Source organism: Marmota marmota, unplaced genomic scaffold (assembly GCF_001458135.2).
Source record: "Marmota marmota marmota unplaced genomic scaffold, marMar, whole genome shotgun sequence".
Lineage (NCBI taxonomy): Eukaryota > Metazoa > Chordata > Mammalia > Rodentia > Sciuridae > Marmota > Marmota marmota.
In genome coordinates this window covers 11118779-11146723 of record NW_026000229.1, presented here as the reverse complement: position 1 = coordinate 11146723, position 27945 = coordinate 11118779, and the positions used below count along the sequence as shown (strand labels likewise).

The 27945-nt window shown below is 33.3% G+C and overlaps 1 protein-coding gene across 5 annotated transcripts in view; it reads left to right on the top strand.

Moving 5' to 3' along the window:
* Positions 1–27945, top strand: part of Lrrc49 (leucine rich repeat containing 49) — a 186974-nt gene that overhangs the window by 112992 nt on the left and 46037 nt on the right. For all 5 annotated transcript variants that reach the window (XM_048793713.1, XM_048793712.1, XM_048793715.1 and 2 more), the window contains 4 exons: positions 3360–3443; positions 7351–7511; positions 25977–26214; positions 27372–27557. In XM_048793713.1, the coding sequence (XP_048649670.1) occupies positions 3360–3443; positions 7351–7511; positions 25977–26214; positions 27372–27557 (669 nt within the window). The remainder of the gene's footprint in view (positions 1–3359; positions 3444–7350; positions 7512–25976; positions 26215–27371; positions 27558–27945) is intronic.

Genomic DNA, 27945 nt, shown 5'->3' with positions numbered 1-27945 from the left:
TTTTTTTTTTTTTTTTTTTTTTTTGGTACTGGGGATTGAACTCGGGCACTCAACCACTGAACCACATCCCGGCCCTATTTTGTATTTTATTTAGAGATAGGGTCTCACTTAGCACCTAAGTTCCTTAACACCTCGCTTTTGCTGAGGCTGGCTTTGAACTTGTGATCCTCCTGTCTCAGCCACCCGAGCTGCTGGGATTATAGGCATGCGCCACCGAGCTCTCCTTATCTTTTTGACATGTGGAAATGTGGTATTTCTACACCCTTTTGAAGTTATGTGTTGCTGTGTAACTTGCTTTGGCTAATGAAACATGAGCATAAGTACTGTATCTCATTTTCAGGCAGAAGCATTTAAAAGCCTGTGCAAGATTCTCTGTGCTTTCTTCCTGTGGTCATTATGGAAATATATGTTGGGTTGAAGATATCATCAAAATAATAGTACCCAGGAACATTTAGCCACTACATTGAAGACATTTGCAGTAGTGTTTGCATGTTCAAAAATAAACATTTCTTATTATAATCTAATGTCAGTTTTAAACTTGTTACAGCAGCATAACCTATTGTGTTTGGGCTTTTCAATCTCCTGCTAGTATTTAACGGCTAATTCCTGGCCCAGTAGAAGTCAGGTGATGTGGCTCCTAATCCTTGCTTTAACACTACCTATGACCCTGGAAAAATCAGTTTTCTCTGCTAAAAGAAAAATAAGGCTATCTCTTCGAGACCAAAACACTGTGATTTTTAAATCTATTTCAATGTTTTATATATTCAAGGAAAACAACAGCAGTTATTCTAGAGTGTGTGGTTAAAAATGCATTGCCTCTTTATTTTAAAAATTCCACATAGTAAAGGACTACTATTTATTTTGGAGCAAAACTTCTCGTATACATTGTTTGAGAGCTGCAATAATCTGCTAGCAAAGTATAATCTAGGTTATCAAACACCTATTAAATCATTGTACTGCTTAATTATCTTGAAATTATTTCTATATTGGGTCTTCATGGTCAAACTGAAATAAGGAAAAAAGTAGGGTTTTTTTTGTCCCAATCTTTTCTTTTGCTACATAAAGAGTATGGCTTTTGCTACATAAAGAGTATGGCTTTTGTCCCAGATACTGGAGTGGACTATTATCATGAAGGTGCCAGAATTTTACAGATTTTTTCCCTTCTTACCAACAGATTTATAGCTTATCTTCATAATTAGAGGTTTATTTTTGTTTCTAAATTTAGTTATTCTATAATTATTTGAGCTGAAATGCAGCCATCAAATGTAAAAATTCCTTAAAACACTCAATATTTAAATTGATTGGTAAAAATCCAGTTTTCCAAGGTTTAGATTTCCTTTTTAAAGCCCTACTGCCTTTAATAGAAGCTGAAATTCTTTTTGAAAATCTGATGAAATCATCTCTTAAGTATGTGTAGTACGTGATCCATACAGTTTCCAGTACTGCTTGAAATTGGCTCTTTGAATAACCAATCTGTTTCTAGTTCACATTTTATAGATGAGTCAACACTGAACATCAATATATTTTTTTTATCTTTTAAGAAGTTTGTTCTAAAATAGGTTATACTCTATAGGTACCAAATTAGTATTTATTTAATAAAAGAATTTAATATAATCATTAAACCAGCTATTTTGTGATGCTAGGAATCAGAGTTCTGCATTTTTTATTTAGTTTATTTCTCCTCATTACCTCTATTTAGTTTTTTAAGTTAATAAGAATTATCTCCCATTTTGAGAAAAAGCACTTGAAATTTGTCAAAAATCACATTAAATTTCCATTCCCTTTAAAACAACTGAATCAGTGGGCTAGGATGTGGCTCAAGCGGTAGCGTGCTCCCTGGCATGCACGGGGCGCTGGGTTTGATCCTCAACATACATAAAAATAAAATAAAGATACTGTGTCCACCTAAAATAACTAAAAAATAAATATTTAAAAAAATAAAATAACTAAATCATATGGTAGATTTCTAATGAATTCTAATCTCACTTTTTTCATCTCTAAAATTAATTTTTAAAAATTTAAATATAAATTTATTATAAAAATACACTACAATTATCATTTCTAGCAAGACATGGCTTCTGGTTCTTATCCAGATGTTGTCACTAGCTGTGTTACCTCATATAAGTTACTAACTTCTTAGAGCATAGTATCCTCATTCCTAAAATTAGAATCTTTTAGTGGATTCTTTTCTAGAAAGTTTTCTTTTTTTAACTCTGTGATAATTAATGTTTGTGCATGTTTTAAGTGTATTTCTTTATCTATCTTAAGTCTTTGTTTTCAGGGACAAATATAATGGCCCACCTTGTAGAATATATTTTCATGTCTTCTTTGACCTTCCTTAATATATATTGGTGAGGACAAGCTAGATTTTGCTTTGGCACCAACTTCTCTAACCTCATTGGGCTAAATCAATAAGTTTATTTCAGGCTCTTAATAGTCTGCCATGGTATGTAGTCTGGGATCTGTGCTTTTTGTTTTTGTCTTTGGAGGGCTCAGTTTTCAAAGTACCCACTATCTAGAGCTTTGCTTTATTTACTAGAGTAGAGGTTAGAGAGAAAACAGCCTCATTATACTGCCTTTGAAAACTTCCACCTAGAAGTAAATATATGTCACTTTTGTTTATATAACATTGGCCAAAGCAAGTCATATGGCCATAGTTTCCTATTTCTGAGTGTATTTTCAAGGTTATCTTGAAGGAAGAAATTGTTTCCTCAAATTGGGACATCTTTTTCACTACCTATAAATCTTATGGTAATGAAAAGTAAAAAGTTAAGTGGTTGTAACTTATTAAAATTTGACATTCTTCAGGGGGAAAAGGTAAATCTGTATAACTAGGTTACAACTTTACAAAATGTACTCATTGTAAAAAATTAAAAGCTATACATAGAAATTGTGGGAGTATTGAAGTTATGACTGGTTTTTTAAAAAAATTTTGTGAACTGAAGTAATATACTTCATAGTCTTTATTTTTTCCAACTTTATTGAGGTATGACTGACAAAATTTCAAAGAAAATTTATACAAAGAAAAGGTCTCCCCCTTTCTTTACTTTTTTGTTTGTTTATATTAATTACCTAGGTTCATCTCAACTGCAGAGTTTGAAATAGAGTTAAGAATGTTGTGTTTTTAGCATAAATAAATAAATAATTTTTTTAAGAAGAATTTTTTTTTAAGACTTAGGAGGAAAGAAGAAAAGAAAGAAAGACATACTGACTTTTTCTTTGAGGGCATATTTCCTGTTAGCAAGTAATGTACTCCTTAAGAAGAAAACTCAGACTTTCAAGACCAAAGATATTTAGCATTAAAAAATGGTTACATACATCATAATATTTTTGGCAAAACTTTTTTTTTCTTTTTTTAGGAAGAAGAAAGGCGTATGGCATCTGTAGTAGCCAAGAAGGAGGAAGAGAAGAAGCGGGAAAGTCATAAACAATCTTTGCTTAAGGTATTTTTTCTGCTGCCTGAATCCATGAGTGCGTACACTGAAGCTAGCTAGCTAATCTATTGGAATATTGGTTTCTAAACTTTAAATTTTGCGATACTAAATACTCCTATAACTTTAATAAGTTACTATCTATAAATAAACTTGTACTTAGGAAATGTAATATAATAAACATTATAAAACAAATGCAAAAGCTGGAACTTGAGAGATGAAAATAAATATAATAGAATTTGTAGTATTTGTTTTTATATCAGTGCATTACCTTGTGTATCCATCCCATGGCATGTGCAATTCACCTTGAATGGCACTGTAATAGACTGTCATCTTCACTGATAAATGTTACTGATACACACACACACACATTTATTTATTTATTTTATTTTTTAGTAATGGGGACTTAATCCAGAAGCACTTTACAACTGAGACACATCCTAGCCCTTTTTATTTTTTGAGACAGGGTCTCTCTAAGTTGCTTGGGACCTCACTAAGTTGCTGAGGCTGGCCTTGAACTTGCAATCTTCCTGCCTCAGCTTCCTGAGTCTCTGAGATTACAGCCATGTACTGCCATGACTGGCTTACTGTATATGTGTGTGTGTGTGTGTGTGTGTGTGTGTGTGTGTGTGTGTGTATATATATATATATATATATATATATATATATATAATTTTTTTCTTTAATAAGTTGTACTCCATGTATGTATACCTTTATTTTGTTTGTTTATTTTTATATGGTGCTGAAGATTGAACCCAGTGCCTAATGAGTTTTGGTACATGTTTCTGCCTTTTTACTGATTCAGCCAATGAAACTTATTCTTTCATATATTGGCATATTCCCAAGAGTTTGCCCCAAATACCCTAGTTTATAGGAAATAAAGCCATAGACAGTATTTTTAAAAATCTATAAGAGCGAGATTTCTCATTGCCCTGTTCATTTAGAAAAAGTAGTGTTCCCTGTCATGCAATTGCTTCCGCCAGATACATAAGTGAAAAAGTACATAGATGAATGAATGAAGAAAATACATGCATACATAAAATACAGAACACTCTTGTATGAGCTCTAGAGTATGGAAAGGAAGAATGAACAAAGAAATTCTATTGATTATTTAACTATAAGGCTTCCAGTTTCAGTAGAGTTTCCAGTTTCAGAAATCATACTTGACTTCACCTTTCAACTGAAAAAAAATTTTGTTATGTACCCAATTCAGCTGTATCTTACCACCAGCATGTGGGAAAATGTGCCATTAAATTTTTAGCAAACATTTAAAAGAATATTTGGAAAGTTTTAATGAAAACTTTGGAAAATAGCTGATGTTTCTCTTAAAAGTCACTAAGTAGAACTCTTTAATTATGAAGATTAGTTAGCTCTTTTAATAATAGGAGAAGCATGAGGAATCAGTAGACCTAGGTTCTAGCCCTCATTCAGAATTGGAGTCATGATAAAACAGATATTTAGCCTTTTCTAAGGATTATTTTCATGTAATACTATATATTGATCATTAAGAAAATGGGATGGGTTGAGTAGGAAAAGATTATATAGACCTACATCTTCTGTCTTGTTTCTTTTCTTTCTATTATTATATCCTTGGAAATGAAGATAAATGGTATTTATGGCATATACCAGTGTGGTCTTACCTGGACTGTAAATAGACTCAAATGGAAAAAGTTGAATTTGGCAACTTCTAAAATATTTATCACTTTAACATAGACTTAGCAATTGATAACAACAATCTAGCAATTACCAAAATCTAGCACTTACAAACATAATTATAGTTAATATGCCAAATGCTTCAGTGATCTTTGAAAATTAACTATGCATTGGTTGCCACCTTTTGCCTTGGAGAATCTATAGCATTATCTAGCTTTTTTTTTTTGGTTTCTTTTTTTTCTTGCTCCGTATATATCTAGAGCCCTCTTGTGGCCTCCTAGCCAGACAGTGAACCCTGCCTGACCTCAGGATATACTCCTGTCCTACATTCCTTTTTCCTGGCCCCAATAAAATTATCCATTCTCTTAGTCTACCTGGTATTGATTTGATTTTAATAGCCCAAGTAAAGGAAGCTTAACTTTTATGGGTATAAGAAAATGTTTGCATTTTCAGAGACTATCCTGTTACAAATTTGTTAACATATCCAATAGTGTAAAGTTATTTCAGTGCCTTTTTTCTAAGCTCTGTTATCTAAACCTCAGTAAGTATATTATTCTCTGCCAACCCCTGTCATACAGAAAGCCAAATGCATGGGTCCAGTGACCTTGGTACTGAGTAAAAATAACAGCATTGCTTAGATTAAGAATTGAGTTGGCACAGTCATCAGTAAATAACTAAAATAGTATTCCTTTAGGTAAGATGCCTTTTTATTACAGATTAGGAAGATATTGTTTTTCCAGTAGAATAGCAGAATCCTACTTGCTTTACATAAGGAGAACATTTAAAAAATATCATTTAAAAAAGATATTTCAAAATTGTATACATAATAAGTGTTATCCATTAACTATACAAATTTGAAATATCAAATAATAGAGAAAAGAACCCATGCCTAAAACATTTTTAAATAGACAAACAGAAATTTTAAATGTTTAATTAATTATAAAGATAGTTAGCTCTTTTAATAATAGGAGAAGCATGAGGAATCAGTAGACCTAGGTTCTAGCCCTCATTCAATTTTTAATTTTTAATTAAGCCAGCCACATCACTTTTCATTCCTACAAAATGACACACACACACACACACACACACACACACGCTAGAATCTTAAAGAAATATAAAGAGGCACAACTAAAAATAATTATTCTATATGTATATAGGCACTGAGGAAATGGGCAGAGATTCTTTCTAAGAGGTGAAGAAGAACAATCGGTATCACATTCAGCTGATTTTTCATTGGACGGTTATATTCTTAGGAAAGAGGAAAGAGAACATATCTATTTTTGGCATTCTGATCTAATTGATAAACCATTTTAAAATGATAACATTTGGTAGTAAAAAAATAACTAGAATAAGAATTCTTTATTCCAGTTAATACAGACAACATTATAATCTATCATAATTTCCTTCAGTAACTTAGAACTGCTTTTCTCAACAGGGTTTCTGTGAGAAAATTGATCTCTAATGTCTCAAGGCAGTAGTTCTCAAAATGGGGTCTGTGAACTAGAAACTTAGCATGAAGTGGAAGCATGTTAGACACACAGACTCACAGGTCCTAGTCCAGAGACACTAAATCAGAATGGGGTGAGATTCAGCAATCTGATTGTAAAGCCCTTTAGGTGATTTGAGGCACTCTAAAGTTTAAGAACCACTACTGTAAAGCATCCATTGCATATAATGAATTAATTTCTTTCCTTGTCTTCTAGAATGGTACTAGATGTCTAGAAGAATTTCAGCCTAGCAAATTTCTTTTAGTAGTCCAAACAATATTTTTTTTCATTTTCAGACACAACAGTTTATACTGTGAAACTTGGAACACTGATCAACCCCCTCCCCTCCCCACACACAAAGATTATTCCACCATATTTGTCCTAATTATTGGGTAGGAAAACTTTAATGCTTATTAGTCTTTCTTGCTATGTTTAAAGACAGAGGCATATACATTTTTGTCAAATCAAAATTTCAGATAGTAAATTTTCACTGTCCAGTGGTTATATGTTTATTTTTAATAAAATTCAGTTCCTACATACTAATTATATTTTGTATGTAATTTTTTTCTTGAGGATGATAGACTATTATTAATATATTTGAATATATAAGATAAATATAGGTGTCTTGAACTTTGTTCTAGAATGTGTATTGGGTAACTATGTTTAAGGGATAGTTTGTTTTCAAAAGTGTTGTAAGAAGGTGCAACAATATGCTCCTTGGATTCTCTTTTTAAAAATTTATATTGTGTAATTCTTGTCACAATTAAATTTTTTAATAGGAGAAGAAAAGGTTAACAATTAACAACGTAGCTCGAAAGTGGGACTTGCAACAACGAGTGGCCAATATCGCTACAAACCCAGATAGAAAAGATTCTGACTCTCCTCAGGACCCTTGTCAAAGTGATGGAAGCACCATTTCTGCGTTTCCAGAAGAAACAGGGTATGAAATTGTATTCTCTCAAGATACTAGTGTCGTTAGAGAATTGAATTTGGAGTGGAAATGGGGAAACTTTTCCTGTGTAATTATTTTGAAAGAGTAGTTTTCATAAGAAAACTTACTGAAAGGGGATGTTTAAATTTGTACGATGGAAAAGTTAAAAATATAAATCTGACTCTAACATTTTCCTGATTTACCAGAATAAATAACTAACTAAATGGTTGTTTCCCATAGGAAAAATGTCTAGATTATTTAGGACATCCTATAAGGCACTCTGCCCACCTCACCTGTGTCATCCCTCACCATTAGCCACCTTCTGGGGCTGCAGCCTTGCTGACTTTCTCTTGGTCCATTTACTTCCTACCTCAGAACCTCTCTTATAGGAACAGTATTTTGCTGTCCAGATACTACTTCCTTGCCCCATTTCACTGATCCTGCCCTGACTCCAACAGAGGTCTTGTTTGATCCTTATATTCTCCAAATACCTTCTCTAACTTTAGAGACTAGATCAGTTATTTCTTCCTTAGTACTTACTATAGCCACAATTAAATAACTAGTTGGTAATTAGTTAGTTCATATCAGTGATGTCAATACAAACTTCATAAGAAAAGGAAATCTTGATTTTCTTGTTGTATCCCTAGCAGAAAGCACAAAATCTTACTCCTTAACAAGTATTAGTAAGCAAATTAGCATAAAATCTGAGTATTTACTCCAGCTGTGGCCTGTATGTTCTGTTTCTTCTAGTGGCTCCACACCTCTTTCTTGTATCATAGAATGAGCAGTTCTAACTACATTGTCTGGACTCTATATATTTAATTTACTCTCAAGAAAGCATATTAGAATCGAGTAAATGAGGGGGACATAAAGTGTGTGCGTGTGTGTGTGTGTGTGCGCGCGCATATTTTTATGGTGTATATATAACTTAAATATATATACATAATTTAACAGTAAAACTAAAAATAAAAGATAGAATACATTGAAGTTTTAATTTATTACCTTAACCAAATGTTGAAACACATTTCAAACTAAATATAGTATGGTTTTCATTTCAGAGTTTTAGTGAGACTTCTTAAAGCCATTCACATACAAAGAATGTACCAAAGGAAATAATTTTGGAGGCATTAAAATAATGTTTTACAAATTTTCTGGAGTGAGAGTCTACCATATTTTTAGACAAACTTTCTAAATTTTAATTATAGGATTATCATATTAATCAATGTATTTCCTCCAGCTCAGTAGGGAAACCACATGTAAGAGCTGTGTCAGCTAAAAAAATAAGGCTGAAATTAAAAAAGAAATTCTGATTGATGATTTATGTAATATACCACTCTAAATAGGCCTCGAGCTATTTTTAACACCATTTAAATATCAAAATATAATTTTACTGAATTAGAACTGTAACATTTTATAATGTTAAATGTTGTAGCATCAGATTTTAGATTTATAAAATAATACACATCAGTACTATTTCTGATTTTTTAAATGTTTTTTCTACTTAAGGTTTTCCAGTTCTGCATTTATTCAAGTAATATTGCCATGTGTTATCCTAAAATTTTAATAAGATTTTTGAAAGTTCTTTAATACACTGAATTTATTTTTATAGTATTGGTAGTTAGATGGGGGTCTAATCTGATTTATTTTAATTAGCTAGTCAATTTTCTAGTAGTCTTTCTTAATTTAATGTTTTTAATGACAATACCGTCTTTATGTTAAATACATATATGAATATATTTGTGTACTGCCTATTTCATTCTATTAATGTACTTATCTGTTTTGATGCCAATATCAGATTCTTTTTATAGTAGTTTTGCAGTAAATTTTAATAACTAATAGGGGAAGTTCTTTTTAATTTTCAATTCTCACACATCTGCTCTTCCATATAAACTTTAACAATCATTTAATCTAAATATAAATGTTGAGAATCTTATTTTAAATATATTGATTTATTAATTTCAGAATAATTAACCTTGTTACAATGATAGCATACTTTAAGAAATATGGAATGTCTCCATTTTTTCATGGTCTAGTTGATATTCAGAGGGAGCTAAGTGACAAAATATTGAAATGTTAAAGGAAAATTCAGAAGAACTAAATCAGGTTAGAGATGCTGAAATCATAGCAACTACAGTCTGAATTGTTGAGTGAGTTTGATCGGGAAGCACATAGTAACCTGGGATAACAGTAGAGAAGACAATGTCTGATAAAGAGCAAGGAGGTAAGGGACTGAGGACGAGAAATAAAAAGCCTCAGTGGGGATGACAAAAGGATAAAAATGATGGGTCTGGGGCCACAAGAAGGCAGACTAGAAGAAAGCTGTATTTATTATTGCTCCATGACCCAGGATTCAAGCAGCAGGAATACTGCTTCTCTGCCAGGGGGGTGAAAAAAGGGATTTCACTAAAACTCAATATTGAGCAGTCTGAGTGCCTTAGAGACTAGAAATTTGGGGTACATTAAACCAAGAAGAAAGACAACATTGGAGCCAAGCTACTAGCAGTAGCAGTAGCATTAGCACAGAGGAGGGAAAGTGCTGAGAAATACAAAGGATAGACTTAGTGTGGAAAATCCTGAGATCTGAGGGGCAGTCTGCCCTAGGCTGATCCAGAGACTATACTGCACATTATACTGGTACATGAAAGATGCCTCATTGTTGAGATGGGCAAAAGGTGCGACTTATGTAGTTGAGGGGGAGAAACAAAGAATGTCCACGCACTTCTGTCCTAGTCAATGCTTTATTCACTCAAATCACCAAATACAATTTCACTCCATAGGTTCTTAATCAAGAAAATGACAATTCTTAATGCTAGGCACTGCAATAGACAATCAATTCACAGCAAACAATTCTAGATTAATTCTAAGCACTGCAAACACACTTAATCATGACAGACTAATGACAGATGTTCCCTCTGCAAGTTCAAGTATCAGTTCAAAAGTCTCAAGCCTTAGATGCACGCTCACTCAGACCGCGGTGATCCGGTCAGTAACCAAGGCAGGCTTTGGGGTGGAGCTTAATGCAGGTTGAGGAGAGGGTAGTAGGGGGAAATTGTGGCTCTTACCAGGGTCAAGATGTGGCTGTAGGAAAATGCAGAGGATTAGCAAACTCTGATAAATGTTGAGATGTCAGTCCTGGTCCTCATCAGGCTCTCAGTCTGAGGGCATCATTGTTAGCTAAATGTCTGTTCATTTGCTCCATTATTTATACTAAATTTTGGGGCTTTTGACCCCTCTTTCAGTCCTTATCAGCTGCCACTGGGTCTCTCCAATGTTGCGTCATTTACCTTGGGGTTAAAACATCTGGTCTGGTGGTCCCCACCCTGATCTTTTCGCCTTTCCCTCTTATCTGGCAAGGACAGCCTGCCAGAGACTTCACTCTTGAGTTTATCAGGGTGGGGGGGGAAGTGATTTGTTTGTGCCTGAGGGCCGTACTGGAGGGCTCCATTAAGTGTGCCTGGTTAGATTGCCGGTTTCAAACTGGAGTTTTAAAAATGGAGTTGCTTAGGCTCAGGCCTAAGGCCATCTTCACACTCATGTTTCCCAATTGTCCCCTGAGAGACAGGAGCCACACTGAGGTGACCTCACCAAGGCTTTGGGAACTGGGAGATCTGAACTGTTTCCTTTACATGGTCCTGCTGGGCACCTGCCACATGATCTAGGCTGTACCTAAGAAAATGAGAGTTAAACAGGCTTGGAGAGTATTTTACTCAGGGTAACACAAGTCAGAAAGGCCAAGGGGAGCCCGACTCTATACCCACTTTGAGTCTGGCAGCTTGCAGAAGCAGTTGAAGCAGGTTGGAAATTTGAATGGGAGCTGTGACTACACTCAGGGATTAAGCCCGGGAAGCCTGGAAAGGCAGTATCTGGGCAACAGAAGCCATAAAGGATTGGCTCCCCTGCTTCACAAGTGAAACCCAGAGAATCTCCTAGGATACAGCTCCCAGTGGAGACTGGCAACTGCCAGGCTCTAGAGGTATGTTGATTTAATATCTCTGGAGCCGTCACCACCCAACAAAGCATCTGGGGTCTGACTAGACCTAAGCCCCAACTTCTTCAGGAGCTCCACCTATGGGATTCCTCTCACAGAACTCTGTAGCAGCCCCACCCTGGGACTGCATCCATCAGGTTGTTGCAGACCAAACCCAGCTGAAAGTATTTCCCATCCCACCCTGCCTCATGCTACTAACCAGGGAAGCTGAGAATTTTTTAACTCCACCTGGAAACTTAATGAGCAACATTAAAAAAACCACAGCCCCTGCTCTCGTGTTCAGTACCTATCTCAAGAAGAAACAGAAAGAAAGATAGTTGAGCAGACAGTAAACATATATTTTCATCGACTATTTTGACAACCTCAATGGAAATGATTCCTTAATTTTTCATCAAGGATGTCTTTCTCTCCCTCTCTCCCCACCTCTCTCCTGTGTGTATGTGTGCCTGTGCACTCTCTCTCAGTGGCTCATGAACATTTATAATATACATATTTGTTTCTTTTTTCTCATTTATAGCATTTTTGGAAGGTAGTCATTTTTCTTTGTCTTTGAGGATTAGTAGTTTTGATTAGTATTTTTGTCTATTTCCCTTGTTTCTTTTCTTTTACTAACAGCCAAATTCTATTGTTCACTCTTTCATTAATTTTTTATTTCTATTTTCTCTCCTCCTCCCTCATAACCATAACATCCTATATCACTTCTGCATTCTCCCTGTTAATCTTTTGAAATTGCAAACTCTTTTCTACCCACCTTTCTGTTATTCTTCCCTTTTCATTAACTCTGTTATTAACATCTCTAAGCAATAACTAGCTTATATAATGCCTGCTAATGCTGTAGGAACTATTAATGCTATAGAAGTCATAGATGACACAGGTTGTTTGAGTTTATGCCAGACATAATACATGATAACTTTCTGTTTTTACTGATGGGAATTGCTGACCATATCATTTGTTTATTGTGACATTGTAGATGTCATATTAGGAACTACATATTTAGTTTAATGCTATATATTCTTTGCATTGTTTGTTATTGTTTGTCTCCCCCTAATCTGTGAGGTACTGGAAACCTACAGGGATACTATAAGTTCGTAGGGTAGAAACTCTACTGCTTCAGATTTGTCCTGATAAATGGGTAGACACACAAACAACATGAAAAAGCAAGGAGAACCATCACAATGCAAGTATCCTCAATATAGACTCCATTGACACACAATGGAGAAAATGTCAGAGAAGGAATTTAGAACAGTTCATAATTAAACTGTTATATGAAGTAAAAGATGATGTAAGGAATGAAATCAGAGAGAAAATAGAAGGAATGAAAGATCATTTCAATAAGGAGATAGAGATTCTGAAAAGAACCAAGAAGTACTCAAAATGAGAGTCAAAAAACAAATTAAAGGGGCTGGGATTGTGGCTCAGTGGTAGAATGCTCGCCTCGAACGTGAGAGATCCTGGGTTCAATCCTCAGCAACATATAAAAATAAATAAACAAAACAAAGATATTGTGTCCATGTATAACTAAAAAAATATTTTAAAAAAAACACAAAAATTCAATGGAACGCATTGCCAGTAGAATAGACCACTCAGAAGGGAGTTTGAGGCAATGAAGACAAAGTATATGATCCTGAAAATAAAGTTGATCATGGAGAAAGATATTAAGAGAAAATGAACAGAATTTTCAAGAAATATGAGACAATATGAAGGTGATTTTAAGAGGAAAATTCATGGCATTGAACTCATACAGTAAGGAATATAAAGATACCAAATAAAAATCTAACATTATATCACAAGACCCTAGAAAAAGAAGAACAAATCAACACCAAAATCAATAGAAGACAGGAAATAATTAAAATCAGAGAAGAAATCATAGAAATTGAAATTAAAGAAATAATACAAAAGATCCGCAATGCAAAAAGTTAGTTTTTTGAAAGCATAAACAAAATTAATATACCTTTAGCCAAACTAACCAAAAGAAAGAGGGAGAAACTCACATTATTAAATATTACCACAGACACTACTAAAATGGAAGCTAACCTGCAATAATGGGGTTTGAAGGAAGAATAGAAGTTCAGCAGATTAGACAAAAGGGAATGAAGGGCAAGGAGGAATACAGGAAAAAGAAAGACAGTGGAATGAATCTAATGTAACTTTCCTAAGTACATATATCAGTATGGCACAGTGACTCCCACCATCATGTACATCCACAAAAAATTAATTTTGAAAAAAAATTAAAAAATAATTGTGGGTAAATGGCAGAGAGATCATTAGAGGGAAGGGAATAGGGGGTGGTGAAAGAGAAGGGGAAGGAGAGATATTGGGGTTCTAATTAGAATTCGATATATTCCCTGCTTGTATAATTGTATCAAAATGGATTCTACTGTCATGAATAACTAAAAATAACCAATAAAAAATATAAAAATATGATGGTCATGTGTTCTAGGCTAGATTTAAGGAATTGAAGTGTAGGTTTGTCAACAGATTGAGAGAAAATTTTATATTCCTACAACTGAAAAATCTAAATGACGTTGAACATGAAGAATATGAAATGAGAGGATTTATAATGAATGGGAATAGTGGAAATTTATGGTCAGAGTGAGTTGGTTTTTTGGGGGGCTTTTGGTGGTTTTTTTTGTTTTGTTNTTTTTTTTTTTTTTTTTGGCTTGGAGAGCGATGGTTATTGGAGATTGAGGGATTGAACTCAGGGGCACTCAACTGCTGAGCCACATCCCCAGCCCTGTTTTAGAGATAGGGTCTCACTGAGTTACTTAGCTCCTTGCCTTGCTGAGGCTGGCTTTGAACTCATGATCCTCCTGTCTCAGCCTCTGAGCTCCTGGGATTACAGGCGTGCACCACTGCACCCAGCCTGGGTTTTTGACGTTGAAAATTTTAAAGGTAGAATATAGCTAAACAATAACATTAAGAACAACATGGTGGGGGCTAGGGATGTGGCTCAAGCGGTAGCACGCTCGCCTGGCATACGTGCAGCCCAGGTTCGATCCTCAGCACCACATACAAACAAATATGTTGTGTCTGCCAAAAACTAAAGAATAAATATTTAAAAATTCTATCTCTCTCTCTCAAAGAACAACATGGTGGCCTTGGAAGTAGGTTATTGGAACAGTAAAAGTAAAGATCACTACAGGAGATCAACTGAAACACCCTTTATTGTAGACTGAAGTTACTGATGGTATAACTGGGTGTAGAAACAGGACCCCAAATATTTAACAAATAATCATCTCTATCTCCTGTTGTCTACCATGTATCCTTTGCTCTTGTTCAGGGATGCTCACTATTCAGGTATTACCAGTGTTGACAGCTACAGTAAGTGCAGGAGTGTCTTTTTTATTAAATGGCTCTTCTATCTGAAAAAACTATCTCTGATAGGTGGATTTCAGACTACTAATGTTTCCTTCTTGACATTTGAACTTTTAGCTTTTGGCCAAAACTTATGTGACTCTCTAAAATGACTTAAAATTACAAAGTGTTCATTTTTATGGTCTCAAAAATAAGCAATCAAGAGAAAGATGAAATATCTATTAGTGAAGAATCCTTGTGCCTTTTAGTTATTGCCAAATTTTTCAGAATTTTTATTGGGAATTCTACAAAGTCAGAGGCTTTTACTCAAGAAGCACAGAGGAAGAATTTGAGAAGTTTGAAAAAGTGATGTATAGGTTCAGTAGAAAGGAAGTAAGAAAGTATAGGGGAACTCAAGCTTGGAAGGGCATCTGATTGGTACCTTCTTGACCAGGGACACAGAGAAGAAGCAATATCTCCCTGGCAAAAAAAAAAAAAAAAAGAAAAAAGAAAAACCACCAATGTCATCATATTCTTCACCTTCTTCCAAGTCCCACACTTTTGTCTATCCCCTCTCCCTTAGAAGAAGAAATAGAAAGCTCACATAGAATGTTTGAGCAAGAATGACAAAGGGAGGAAAAGAAATGAACTTATCTTTATTATTTAAGTAGCAAAGAATCCTTAGGAAAGGGATCTACAATTTCTGGCAAAAGATTTATTTTCAATAAATATAAGTTCAAAGTGCCATGGCAACACTATTACGCACTCTTGGTCTGACCCATTTTTAATGACCTAAGAACTAGAAATTCAAGACATTTATATATGAAGGTGGAAAAATAAAACTTTAGGGATAGATACTAAATAATTCATACAGACTTTAATGTAAGATCAGTTATTTATAAACTTGTGGTAGTTGTAGACTTTTGTTCAGTTTAATTGTGGTTATCTGAGTCCTGTAAAATCTCTTACATATAAAAGTTTGGAGCTTGAATTTATCTCAGCCAGGGACTTTTAACCAAAATATCTATGTTGGTATTTAAATATTAAGTCATTTTACTTGACCTCCCAAAAGCATTTAATATAGGTGACTGTTCATTGTTGAGACTCTTTTCTTCATCTTTCTTGATACCATATTCAACTGATTTTCCTTTTATCTTTGTGGCTACTCATTTTTTAAATTTTTTTTTAGTTGTTGATGGACCTTTATTTAATTAATTTACTTATTCATATGTGGTGCTGAGAATCTAACCCAGTACCTCACACATGCTCAGCAAGTGCTCTACCACTGAGCTACCACTCCACCCTGACTACTCGTTTTTTAAAGGTTTATTTTACTGACTCCTTTTCTATCAAGTCTTTAAATTATTTGATGCTATTTTTTAATTTATGAGATTTAGATGTAACACTTTTGCTATAATAGATGAAGATTCAGCTCAGCTCTTTTTCCTCCCCAAACTATATATCTATAGTTCATTTACTTGTATCTTTCATAATATATAATTAAATCTCTATTTTTGTTCCATATAAGTCCACTACTCTTCTTTTACTTCTCCTCTCTCTTTGTACATTACAACTTCTATTGCTATTATTTTTCTAATTTCATTCGTGCTTTCCTCTTTAACCTGTTGTCTTTTTAACAGTATGGAGTTTAATTTCCAAATATTTCTGCTATTTGTGAATTTTCCATATTTCTGCAATTACTGTTTCCTAGTTTTATTCCATTGTGGTCAGGGAAGATATTTTTATTAGTTTAATCCTTTTAAAATTTACTGGGACTTATTTTGTGGCTTGACATATGGTCTGTCCTGGAGAAAATTTCATGTACTAAGAAGATTGTACATTATCTTGTTGGATAGAGTGTTAATGTATGTCTGTTAGATTTACTTAGTTCCTGGTGTTCTTCAAGTCCTCTGTTTATGTTGATCTTCTGTCTGTTATTGAAAGTAGAGTAGTAAAGTCTTTAACTTTTGTTATAGAAATATTTCTCCCTTCATTTCTCTCTGGTTTTGTTTCATATAATTTAAGGATCAGGTATGTATGTTTGTAGTTGCTATACCTTCCTTATGGATTGACCCTTTTTTCAATATAAAATTGGTTTTTAGAAAAATTTTTATATACAATCTATTTTGTATGATGTCAGTGCCCACCACAGCTCTCTTTTAGCTGCTATTTGCATGAAATATTTACTTCCATCCTTTCAATTTTAACATATTTATTTATTTAATCTTGTAGACAACATATACTTAGATCTTTTTAAAAACTGTACTCTGCTAATCTCTGATTTTTAATTAGAAAAATTTAATCTTATCAAGTCTTAAGAGTCAAGGACTTATTTATACCATTTTCCTATTTGTTCTCTGTTGTTTTTTTTGTCTGTTCCTCAATTCCTGTATAACTTTCTTCATTTATATTTAATTTTTTGTGTACTGTTTTTATTCCCTTCTCATTTATCTTATTGTATTTTTGTAAATTTTTTTCTTACTTGTTACCATGGAGATTACAGTTAGCCTCTTAATGTGTAACAATCTAATTTCAATTAATACCAATTTAGTTGAAGTCATATATAAAAACTTTGCTTCTGGATATATCCTTCCCTTTATGTTGTTATCTTTATAATTACATCTTTAAGTGTATGTATGTTGACATGCATTTAAAATTTTTATATGCATTTGCCTTTTAAATCATAAAGAAAAAAAGAGGAATTATCAACCAAAGATACAGTAATACTGGCCTTAATATTTATATAAATAATTGTATTTCCTGATTTTTAAAAAATTTCTTCATATGACTTTCATTTACTATCAAGTGTCCTTTAAATTTAGCCTGAAGGACTCCTTTAACAGTTCTTATAGAACAGGTCTCCAGGTATGAACTTGCTCAGCTTTTGTTTATCAGAAAGTATCTTTATTTCTTTCTTATTTTCAAAGTTCAGTTTTGTCAGATATAAAACTCTAGGTTAACTTTTTTTTTTCATTCAGCACTTTAAATATATCTTCCTACTGCCTATAGCCTTCATGATCTCTAATGAGAAATCATTTAATACTTATTGAGGATCCCTTGGGTATGATAAGTCACCTCTCTCACTGCTTCAAGATTTTCTCTTCATCTTATATTTTAAAAGTTTTATTATAGTGTGTCTCGGTGTGGATCTCTTTGAGTTTTTCCTAGTTGGGACTCATTGAGCCTCTTGAATGTGTTGGTATATGTCTTTCACCAAATTTGGGAAGTTTTCTAGCCAGTATTTCTTCTTCAAATATTCTTTCTGCCCTTTGTTTCACTTCTGACCTTCCTAAACTTCCCTTATGTTTGTGTTGGTATGTTGAGTTATCCCACAGTTGTTTAGATCTCTGTTTACTTATAGTTGTTCTTTTGTCCTCCCAGCTTCTCAATTTCAATTGTTCTACCTTTAAGTTCACTGATTCTTTTATTTTTCTTTTTTACCTGCTCAAATCTGCTGTTGAATCTCTCTAGAAAGCTTTTTATTTCAATAAGCACCTACAAGTCTGTAGCCTTCTGCAGGGCCAGGGTCTTCTCAGGTCTTTTCTGGGCATGTGTCCAGCCCTAGTCATGCAAGTTGCCTTCTAGATACCCTGAGATACTTAGGGGCAAAACCCTAATCCTCCCCCAATATCTCCTTTCATTCTGCCTATTGCTTGCTCCAACTTTTATCCCTTGCTCCATGTGGCAGCGGCTAATTCATTTTTACCTTTAAACACTTCTGAAAAAATGCTACCCAGAAGCCACCTCAACCCTAAGGAAGCCTCAATGCAAGTAAAACAAAGGCAAGCCCTTCAGCTATCCTTCAGGGAACCACCAGAAATGTGAAAACATTCTGTATTGCTTCCTCTGTTAACCATATGCCTGCACCAGGAATGTAGGATGTCATCTTCATGGACACCACCAAGCAGGAAAGGCAATATGGTAGCAAGGTATGTTAAAATGCCCCAGAACTGTCTTATTGAAATTGAGCAGGTTTTTTTTCTTCATTAAGTATTGCCCCTGGTTATTGTAATTTCTATACTTCAGAATTCTGAAAAAAACAAAGTTGATTTGGAAATTTTTGCTAGGATATTTGTTGTTATTGTGGAGGGATGGAGTTTGGAGTTCCCTACTATACTATATCTGCATCCTTTTTAGGATTCTAGTATTTCTATATTCCATGAGCTATACTTTTACATTTCAAGATTAATTTCACTTATATCTATCCTATAATCATAAAAATTTGTCAATTGGTAGCATTTAAAAACTGAAAAGTCATTAATAGAGTTTAAGTTTCTGTGTTTTATCTATTTTTTACTGCAGAGTTAAGCAGTATACTATGATTATATCTCCTTTTCTACTTCCTAAATCATTTAGGGAAAAAAGTGTAAAGTTCAAATGACCTCTGTATTACACTTCAAAAGTTGCCCCAACACTTGTCCTTTTTTAGTTTGCTTTATATTTGAGCTGTGGCTTTCTTACAAAGATTGCTTTATTCTGGAGTTTCTGATTATCTTTTTTCAAAAAATTGAAAAATAAATTTACTACTTGTACTCTCCTAGTTTCTTTTTTATTTGTTCTTTTTAGATATACATGACAGTAGAGTGTACTTTGACATATTATACATATATGTATAAATATACATATGATTTATTCTAATTAGGTTCCCATTCTTGCAGTTGCATATGATGTGGAATTTTACCGGTTATGTAGTCATATATGAACATAGAAAAGTTATGTCTGATTCATTCTTCTATCTTTCCTATTCCCATCCCCCCTCCCTTTCCTTCATTCCCCTTCATCCAATCCAATGAACTTCTTTCTCCACGCACCTTATTGTGTTTTAGCATCCACATATCAGAGAGAACATTCAGCTTTGGGTTTTCTTATTTGGCTGTTGAATAGAATCTACTCTTCTTAAAGTCTGTTGTTTCCTTTTGGATCATTCTTTATAGTTTATTATTTTATAACATATTATTAGAAACTGTTGATATTTTTTCTGGTATTATTTTTTTTTTTCTCATGTTCTCGAGTACCTCTGTTCTTTCGTGGAACAGAAATGGTAGAGTTCCTCAGATTTTGGGCCCTTCCTGGGCTTTCTTATTATTCTCTGATTTTCCCCAAAGTTATACACTCCTTTGACTTTAAATAACGTTTATATGCTGAAAATACCATAACATATATTTTTCCTTTATATTTTACCTTTAGATTATGTACATACAAAAAATTCTTGACTAAATTAATGTTCTAAAAATGTTCTCTCGTTTTGTCTTCCTAAAGATTTAAAATTTGGCCTTTCCAAAGTCTTTATTACACCTGGAATTTATTTTTATTTTTGAGATTAAGGTCTGATTCCCTACCACCACCACCATGGGAATAGCCAGTTACCCTAATGGCATTTATCAAGTATTCTTCTCTTTTTCCACTGCTCTGTAATGCCACTCTGAGTGTTTTCTTGTCAGTGAGAGAGGTAGTTGGGAGTGGTCTTTTACAGATCTTCAATTAATGCCCCTGTGCCTCCCATCCTCTATCATATTTACTCTTCTTCCTTTTCCACAGTTCATTCAAGCAGTTTGACTGCTGTCTTTGTTCTTATCTCCATTGCATATTCAAGGCCATCAGTTTTTCCCCCTCTTCATCATTTACTAGTCTTTATGTTCCAGCTCTCATAAATTTGCTGAAATCTCCTGCTACCTCCCCTGATGTGCTTCTTGTAGTGAGTTTATATCTTTTCAATTACTTCCCCATTCTTTAATAGGTTTTTAAACATATTTGCTGTGTCAATCTGCTCTTTTATATAGAAGTGCAAAGTAAAGAGTTTTAAATGTTAGAAGTTATAGTAATACATTTTCTGTAAGTCTTTAAAAAATTTAATTAAAATATATTTTTTGAAGATGATGCGAGTCTTACTCTTTTTGAGGGTGGAAGACTATTCTAGAGAGCCATGAAGTCTCTTCCTTAGTGTTTCAATTTGTTTTTTAATACTGCATGAAATTTTCCATTTTAAGTAATCATTTTTAGTCTTTAGTATTTTGTAATGCCAAAGAAGTGGCTAATTCTTGTGTTACAGTGTCTGTGACCTTTGGCTTATGGGTGTGTAACTAAATGCCTGGCAACAAATGTCCATGAAAACATTATAGACACATTAAGGGAAGAAATTCTTTAAAACTTTGCTATATCCCATTAATGATTTTACTGTTCACTATACTTTGGATAGCTCTACAGTGAAATGACAGATGGCAGGTTTCTTTTGCCTGGCAGAAATTGGAAAATACTGGTGTAATGTTTTCTTTGCTTACATTGGATGTGTGCAGTGAAACTGGTTTATTTTTGGTCATTTCCTGTCTATGAACACTGGTATTTTAGCCAACACTACTATAATAAAATATAATGCATAAAATGAATTTCCACACCTATGAATGTTGTAATAGAAATTCATAAAATAAGTTATTATAGGAATCAGCACCACTTATTCACTAGGAAAAGAATCTTCCGAAAGATTTTAAGTATTTCTTTTCTAGCCTGTTATAAAAAGCCTAAAGGTTAAAAAAAATACTAAACCTCTGAAATGCTGTCTTTTTTTCCATCTAGACATTTAGTAGTATGTTTTACATTTAGCCTGCCTTTCGGGAACTCATTACTTTATTGCTTTAAGTTAAGCATCCTGTCTTTTCTTAGGGTCACCCACTAATTGAGAAGGAATACAGTATTTTTCTAATTCATTCTTATATAAAGATCAAGTCAAATAGATGAACATTTGGACTTGAAATTAACCACTAAAAATCTTGAAGATTATTCCTATTTGATGTCTCACTGTCCGCTATATTTTACATATGAAGAAACTGAAACTCAATGAAATTGAAAAGCCTAACCATCAAATCATCTAAAATTTGAATGAAGGCCTGATTTTTTTGCCAGTGCCATTTCTACTACACTGTATCATTTTTTTTCTGTTATACTCTTATAAGGACTAGTTGACACTATTGCACTTGTATTCTTACAGTGCAGTAGTGTCAACTAGCTTCTCTCTGCTCTATCAGCCACACAGTTGATCAACTTATCTATCTGAAGTGGATCCTTGAAGGTCCATTTCATCTTATTTCCTTCGTCTTTGTATTCCCAGCACCAGTACTTAGATCCATGCATGGTGCTTTGAAGTTGCTTAAAAACATGCATTGAAAGGTCTTATTACATTTTTATTTTAAAACATTTTCTGTTCCTGAACCCTACAAGATAAAATCAGACTTTTCAACTTTATCTCCAGCTACTACTCGCCTGTATATTTCAGTATTCTAGTCCCGTGTTTCAGTGTTCCAGCCATACTTAAATTGTGCTTACATGAATATGTTACATATAATCAGACTTCTATGTCTTTCTTCATTATGCCCCTCTCCTCCTACTTCTGATGAAATTCTACTATTCATCACTCAAGAATCAGTTTAAATGCTACTTCCTTTTGAAACCTGATTTCTCCCCTCTAGAAGAATTAGTCATTTCTTACTGTATTTCTATAGCATATGGTTTAAATATTCATTATATGACAATAAGCACATTATATTACACATAATATATATATTTCTCTTCCTTTTCATCCCCCATCCAGAATGGGAGCTCCTTGAGAGCAAATATATCTTGATTTATTTTTAAATCTCCAGGGCCTAGCACAATATCTGACACATAATAAGCTCTCCACAAAAACCTATTGATTTAATGAAATGTTGAGGTCATTTCAATTGAGAAATTATGTCTCCTGTGCTTATTGGGTTGATTGCAGGGTAGGATTAGGGAATTTATATTTCTGGAACCACAGCCCAATAAAAGTGAGCAGTAAGTTTAATATATCCAAAAATTTGCACATGATCTCTATACTGATTGCCCTTATCAATAGACATAATTTAGTGGCCTATGCCAGAATTCTTAGCACAATGTCTTGTATATAGTGAACATCTTCAGATGTTCAATAAATTAATGAGTGAATGAATTAATGAATTAATATATACATATCTATGACTAAAAAGATATCTACTGTACATACAAGGAAAACTGGATGGACAACCTCCAACATAAAAACATTGTTTAAAAACTTACTAAGTTTTATTTGTTTGTTTGTTTAGTTTTGTTTCTATGCTGAGGATTGAACCCAGCATGCTAGACATCTCGTATGATAGACACACAGTGTCCTCTACTTCTGAGCTACATCCCCAGTCGTCTAAGTCTTTTCTAGGGAAGTCAGGACATATCTCCCAAGAGGAGCAAATTTATTAATACTGGCCAGGGTTTGAGGCTAAAGTCAAAGACTTCACACAGAAAATAACTGAAATGGGTTAACAGATGCTACATGTCCTATTGAAAAGGATGATTTAGTCTGTAGCCCAGCAAATTTATATTTGTTTTTGCCAAATATCCATGTGAGATCTATATAAGTTGGAGAAAACTTTCTTCTGCTTTTATTACCATATTACTGTTTTGATGATTGTAGACAATTTTTATTTCACTTCTTTCTCAGCAGTTTCTTTGGTCATTGTTTACACAAAATAACTAATCCCTTTCTAATGATAGACTTTTTATTTTGGAGTCTCTTTTTAAAAATTTTGCTCACAAAGAAAATAAAGACATTTTCAAATATATAAGACATCATTTCCCAAAGGATTTATTCATATTTTTTATATAACTCTAGTGACCCATCATTTTCCCATTAAAACTAAACTTCTTTTGCTGGTTAAGCTTCTTTTTCTGTGGTCATAAGGCATCCCTATGCCAATTAGTTTTTTCTCCCCCTTCACCTTCTTTCTTCATTATATATCTTTGCCAAACCTGAGACAACCTACTTGCTAATAATACCCTTTTTCTGTGCCTATATCACTGATTTTACCCCATTTGTGAAACCATAGCTATGGTAGGAACATCCTTCTTAAAATTCAATAGATTCTTATAAAGTTTTTCTCACTTTATTAATTCATTATAGAAATATGTATCAAGAAAGTATGTGCTAGGAACTGTGGTTGGCTCCACCATAGCAAATGTGGCAAAATTCAAGCCTTCAAGGATCACAATGTTTAGTAAGAGAAATAGACAAGTCAACATATAATTGCAATGCAGTGCAGTAAGTGCTACAGAAGAGTATGCACTCTTCATCAAGTCTTCTTTATTTTAGTGGCAGTGAAATGCTCAAACTGCCATCTTTTGTCCTATTCCGGTAATGCTTATACGCTCTACCTAGCTCCAAGTATTGCCCAAAGTACAAAAAATGGAACTGATCCTTGTCTTATTTTTGTGCTATCAGCCTTTACCTTTCTAAGACTATCATCTGAGACTGTTCATATACTAGTGCTCATTGAATATTTGGATATTGTCTCTCTTCAGCCTTAAATCTGGTAGAAATTAAGCCTTTTCATATTTTCTTGATTGCATATTCACTTAGAATATACTGACATTACTACTTTGGTTGTTACTGAATAAACAACATGAAAAAGGTTAAGTAGTACTGTCAAAATAAGTATGATAAACCAATAGAGTAATAATGGTTTGTCAGTCTTATTTCCCAACATGAGCATTATAAAAATGTTGAGGATCTTTAATAATACATTAATATACTATAAATTATGTAAAGCCCATTACTAAGCTTCAGAGCCACCAAAGTTAAAAATATTTATATATGGTCTTTAGCTTCAATGAATTCATTCTGTAAGAAGAGGCAAAATTGTAAATATATATACAGTGTGAGAATTGACATTGGAAGAGTGTGCAAATGTGCACAGCAGCACAAAGGAAAACAACACACAGGCTAGTAAATAGTGCCTGAAAGCGAAAATGACAGAGTGAAAACACATACAACAAAAGCCAAGCAGTAAGCTGGGTGCAGTGGCACATGCCTGTAATCCCAGTGGCTGGGGAGGCTGAGGCAGGAGGATTGAGAGTTCAAAGCCAGCCTTAGCAAAAGCGAGGTACTAAGCAACCCTGTCTTTAAATAAAATACAAAATAGGGCTGGGGATGTGGCTCAGTGGTTGAGTGCCCCTGAGTTCAATCCCTGGTATCTACCACCCCACAAAAAAAGCCAAGCAGTGTTTAAATTTTGAGGTTGAGTAAATACTTACATCTCTTTTTTTTTTTAATCACTTTTATTTTTTAAATACATGACAGCAGAATGCATCACAATTCTTATTACACATATAGGACACAGTTTTTCATATCTCTGTATATAAAGTATGTTCACACCAATTCGTGTCTTCATACATGTACTTTGGATAATGATGTCCATCACATTCCATCATCGTTTACATCTCTATTCACAAAATTTTGAGATGGATCAAGGTATTTTACTTATTCCTTAGCTATTATCATTTAGGTAGCCTTTTATAGATAATATAGCTTCTAATTTGGAAATACTAACAATTACCATGTTCAGTAAAGTATATGAAGAGATTTTGTGAATATATAATATTAATAATGGATTGCTTTCATTATTTTTTATTTCAAACTGGGGAGGAAATCTTCAAAAACTTTAACAATTATATTTTGTATACACTTATGGAATTTCAAAACACATGAGGAATTCAAAAATACAAAGTCAAAGATACTACTTAATCTAGCATATAAGAAGTAAACTAATAGCTATTATGTTTTCCAACATGTTTATGTATTATGTAATTTTTACTATAAAAATATTATTTTGTAAAAGACATTTTTTTCTACCCTGATAGTTTCATAGATTAGAAAAACCTGTTTGTATTGACATGAAAAAAAGATTCATGACATATTAAAGATATATTAAATGCACCAGGTGTGGTGGTACAGGCCTGTAATCCCAGCTGTGTGGGAGGCTGAGGCAGGAGAATCATCAAGTTCAAGGCCAACCTGGGCAATTTAGCAAGGTCTTTTCTCAAAATAGAAAAACAAAAAAAATCTGGTGATATAGCTGATTGGTAGAGTACTCTGAGTTCAATCCTCACAATCACGTGTATACATACACAAAAATATAATAAATGATTCTTTCATTAATATAACTAATTTGGGTTTGTTCATAATATTTCTATTTTAATTAAAATATGTGATTAGAATAATATAAATCTTCCACATAATCTATTGAAAATTAATTACAGAATTGAAAAAAATGAGTATAATATCAAAGGAGCTTTTCCAATGTGGCTTTGTATTCTTTTATTTGGTTTGCACGATACAACTTTCACTTAAAATTATGCTTTGGTTTTTCCAGGTCTCTAGATTCAGGACTCAACAATGCTTTATTAGGTTTATCTGTCACAGACACATACCTTGTTGAAGTAGATGGGGATACACTTTCCCTGTATGGTTCAGGAGCACTAGAATCTCTGGATCGAAATTGGAGTGTCCAAACAGCAGGAATGGTCACGACAGTCTCCTTCACATTCATAGAGTTTGACGAAATTGTCCAAGTGCTCCCCAAATTGAAGATGAAGTTTCCTAATTCTCTGGTAAACATTTCCCTTTGGTAATATCTTTCAATTATTCTTAATCATGACTTGTATGTTCAAGCCAAAGGTCTGTTTTAACTTTTATTTATGCAGGAAGGGAGACTAAGCTTTTGTGTTGATTTTCTGGTGCTGGGATTTAAATTAGTAGTCATAAATGATCTTGTATTAGAGATTTCATCTCTGAAAATGAGCCTTTATGTAGTATGAAAGATCAACAATTTTATTCAAATTATATTTCTATTTTATAAAGCATTCAATAGAATTGCATAGCCCTACTATGTATCCAGGTATTGTATCTGGCACTGATGAGACAATACTAGGTATGTATTATGTAAATTATACAGTAATTTATATTTACAATAGTCCTCTAAAAACATTGAAAACAAATTTAGTAGCATATTAAAGTTGCTTTGAGAAATTAAGACTCCCCAATTATGGTGTTATTATATTATTTATTATTAAGCATTTTCAGAACCTGTAATTTTTATAATGAGTTTTCTCTTGAGTTTTTATGATTATTGTTTTTCTCTCTTTGCTGATTGATTTTCCTCACTTGCCCTTTTGTACCTTACTTCCTCCTTCTTAAATAAGATAGGTAGAGGTGCAGACAGTATGTTAGAAAAGAGCCTCCGAATTCACAAAACACTTGCATTAATATTTCAGTTGTAGAGATTTGATTTTTCTATAACCAACTTAACCAGCATACACAGTATTTGGAAAGATACAAGTAATAGTGATTAAAACTAATTCTTAGAAGTTTTGTAAACCATATAAAGTTCTGAATTTTTTCTTTCCAATTTTTCTTTTGTTTAATTTCAATATAAAATGTATAATGTAACATCTGAAAGAGTCCAAATTATTTCATGTTTATATAACTATTAAGAATTCTAGTTTGTTAATAAATGAGGATATCCTTTGCAGAAGGAATCACCAGAATTAAATACTGGATGAATTCCATCAATGATGTAATAGTGGGATTAAAGTTATGTAATCCAGTTGATTTAATGTAATTGAAGACATATTTGCTAAGCCTGAAGCTTGTGAATTTAGTTAGGAAATGATCAGTGAAGCTTTAATGTTCAGTGAAGCTTTAATGTTAATATTTTAAGATGGTTAAACTCAATATTCAGATTTTTTTGTGTGTTTTATTATTACAGCACCTTAAATTTAAGGAAACAAATCTTATAATGCTGCAGCAATTTAATGCACTAGCCCAACTTCGCCGTATTGACCAGTTGACAATTGATCCTCAAGGAAATCCAGTTGTCAATTTTACACTATGGAAATACTATGTACTATTTAGGCTAAGCCATTTTAGTATGCAGAAAATAAATGGAACAGAGGTAAGTAAAGGACTTTTGCAAACTGCAGAATAAAAATGTTCCCTTTGGGGAAAATAATGATTAAAAATGGTTAAGAATCTAGGTAATCACGATAGAACTTTTGAAAAATATATTGTTTTAATTTTTACATTTGAAATGTCAGAAATCTAAAACTCTACCCTAAAATTCTAAAGCACTAGACAAAATTTTAAAATAAAATAGTAATAAGTTCATGGTGAATAGTAATATGCACTTTCTTGATATTTTTTTTAGTTTTAGTTGGACACAATACCTTTATTTTATTCATTTTATTTATTATTTTTTTTAATTTTCTTTTTCTTGTATATTTTTCATATGCCTATACCAAATTTTCACATATAATGGGGACTACTTTCTTTTTTTTTTTTTT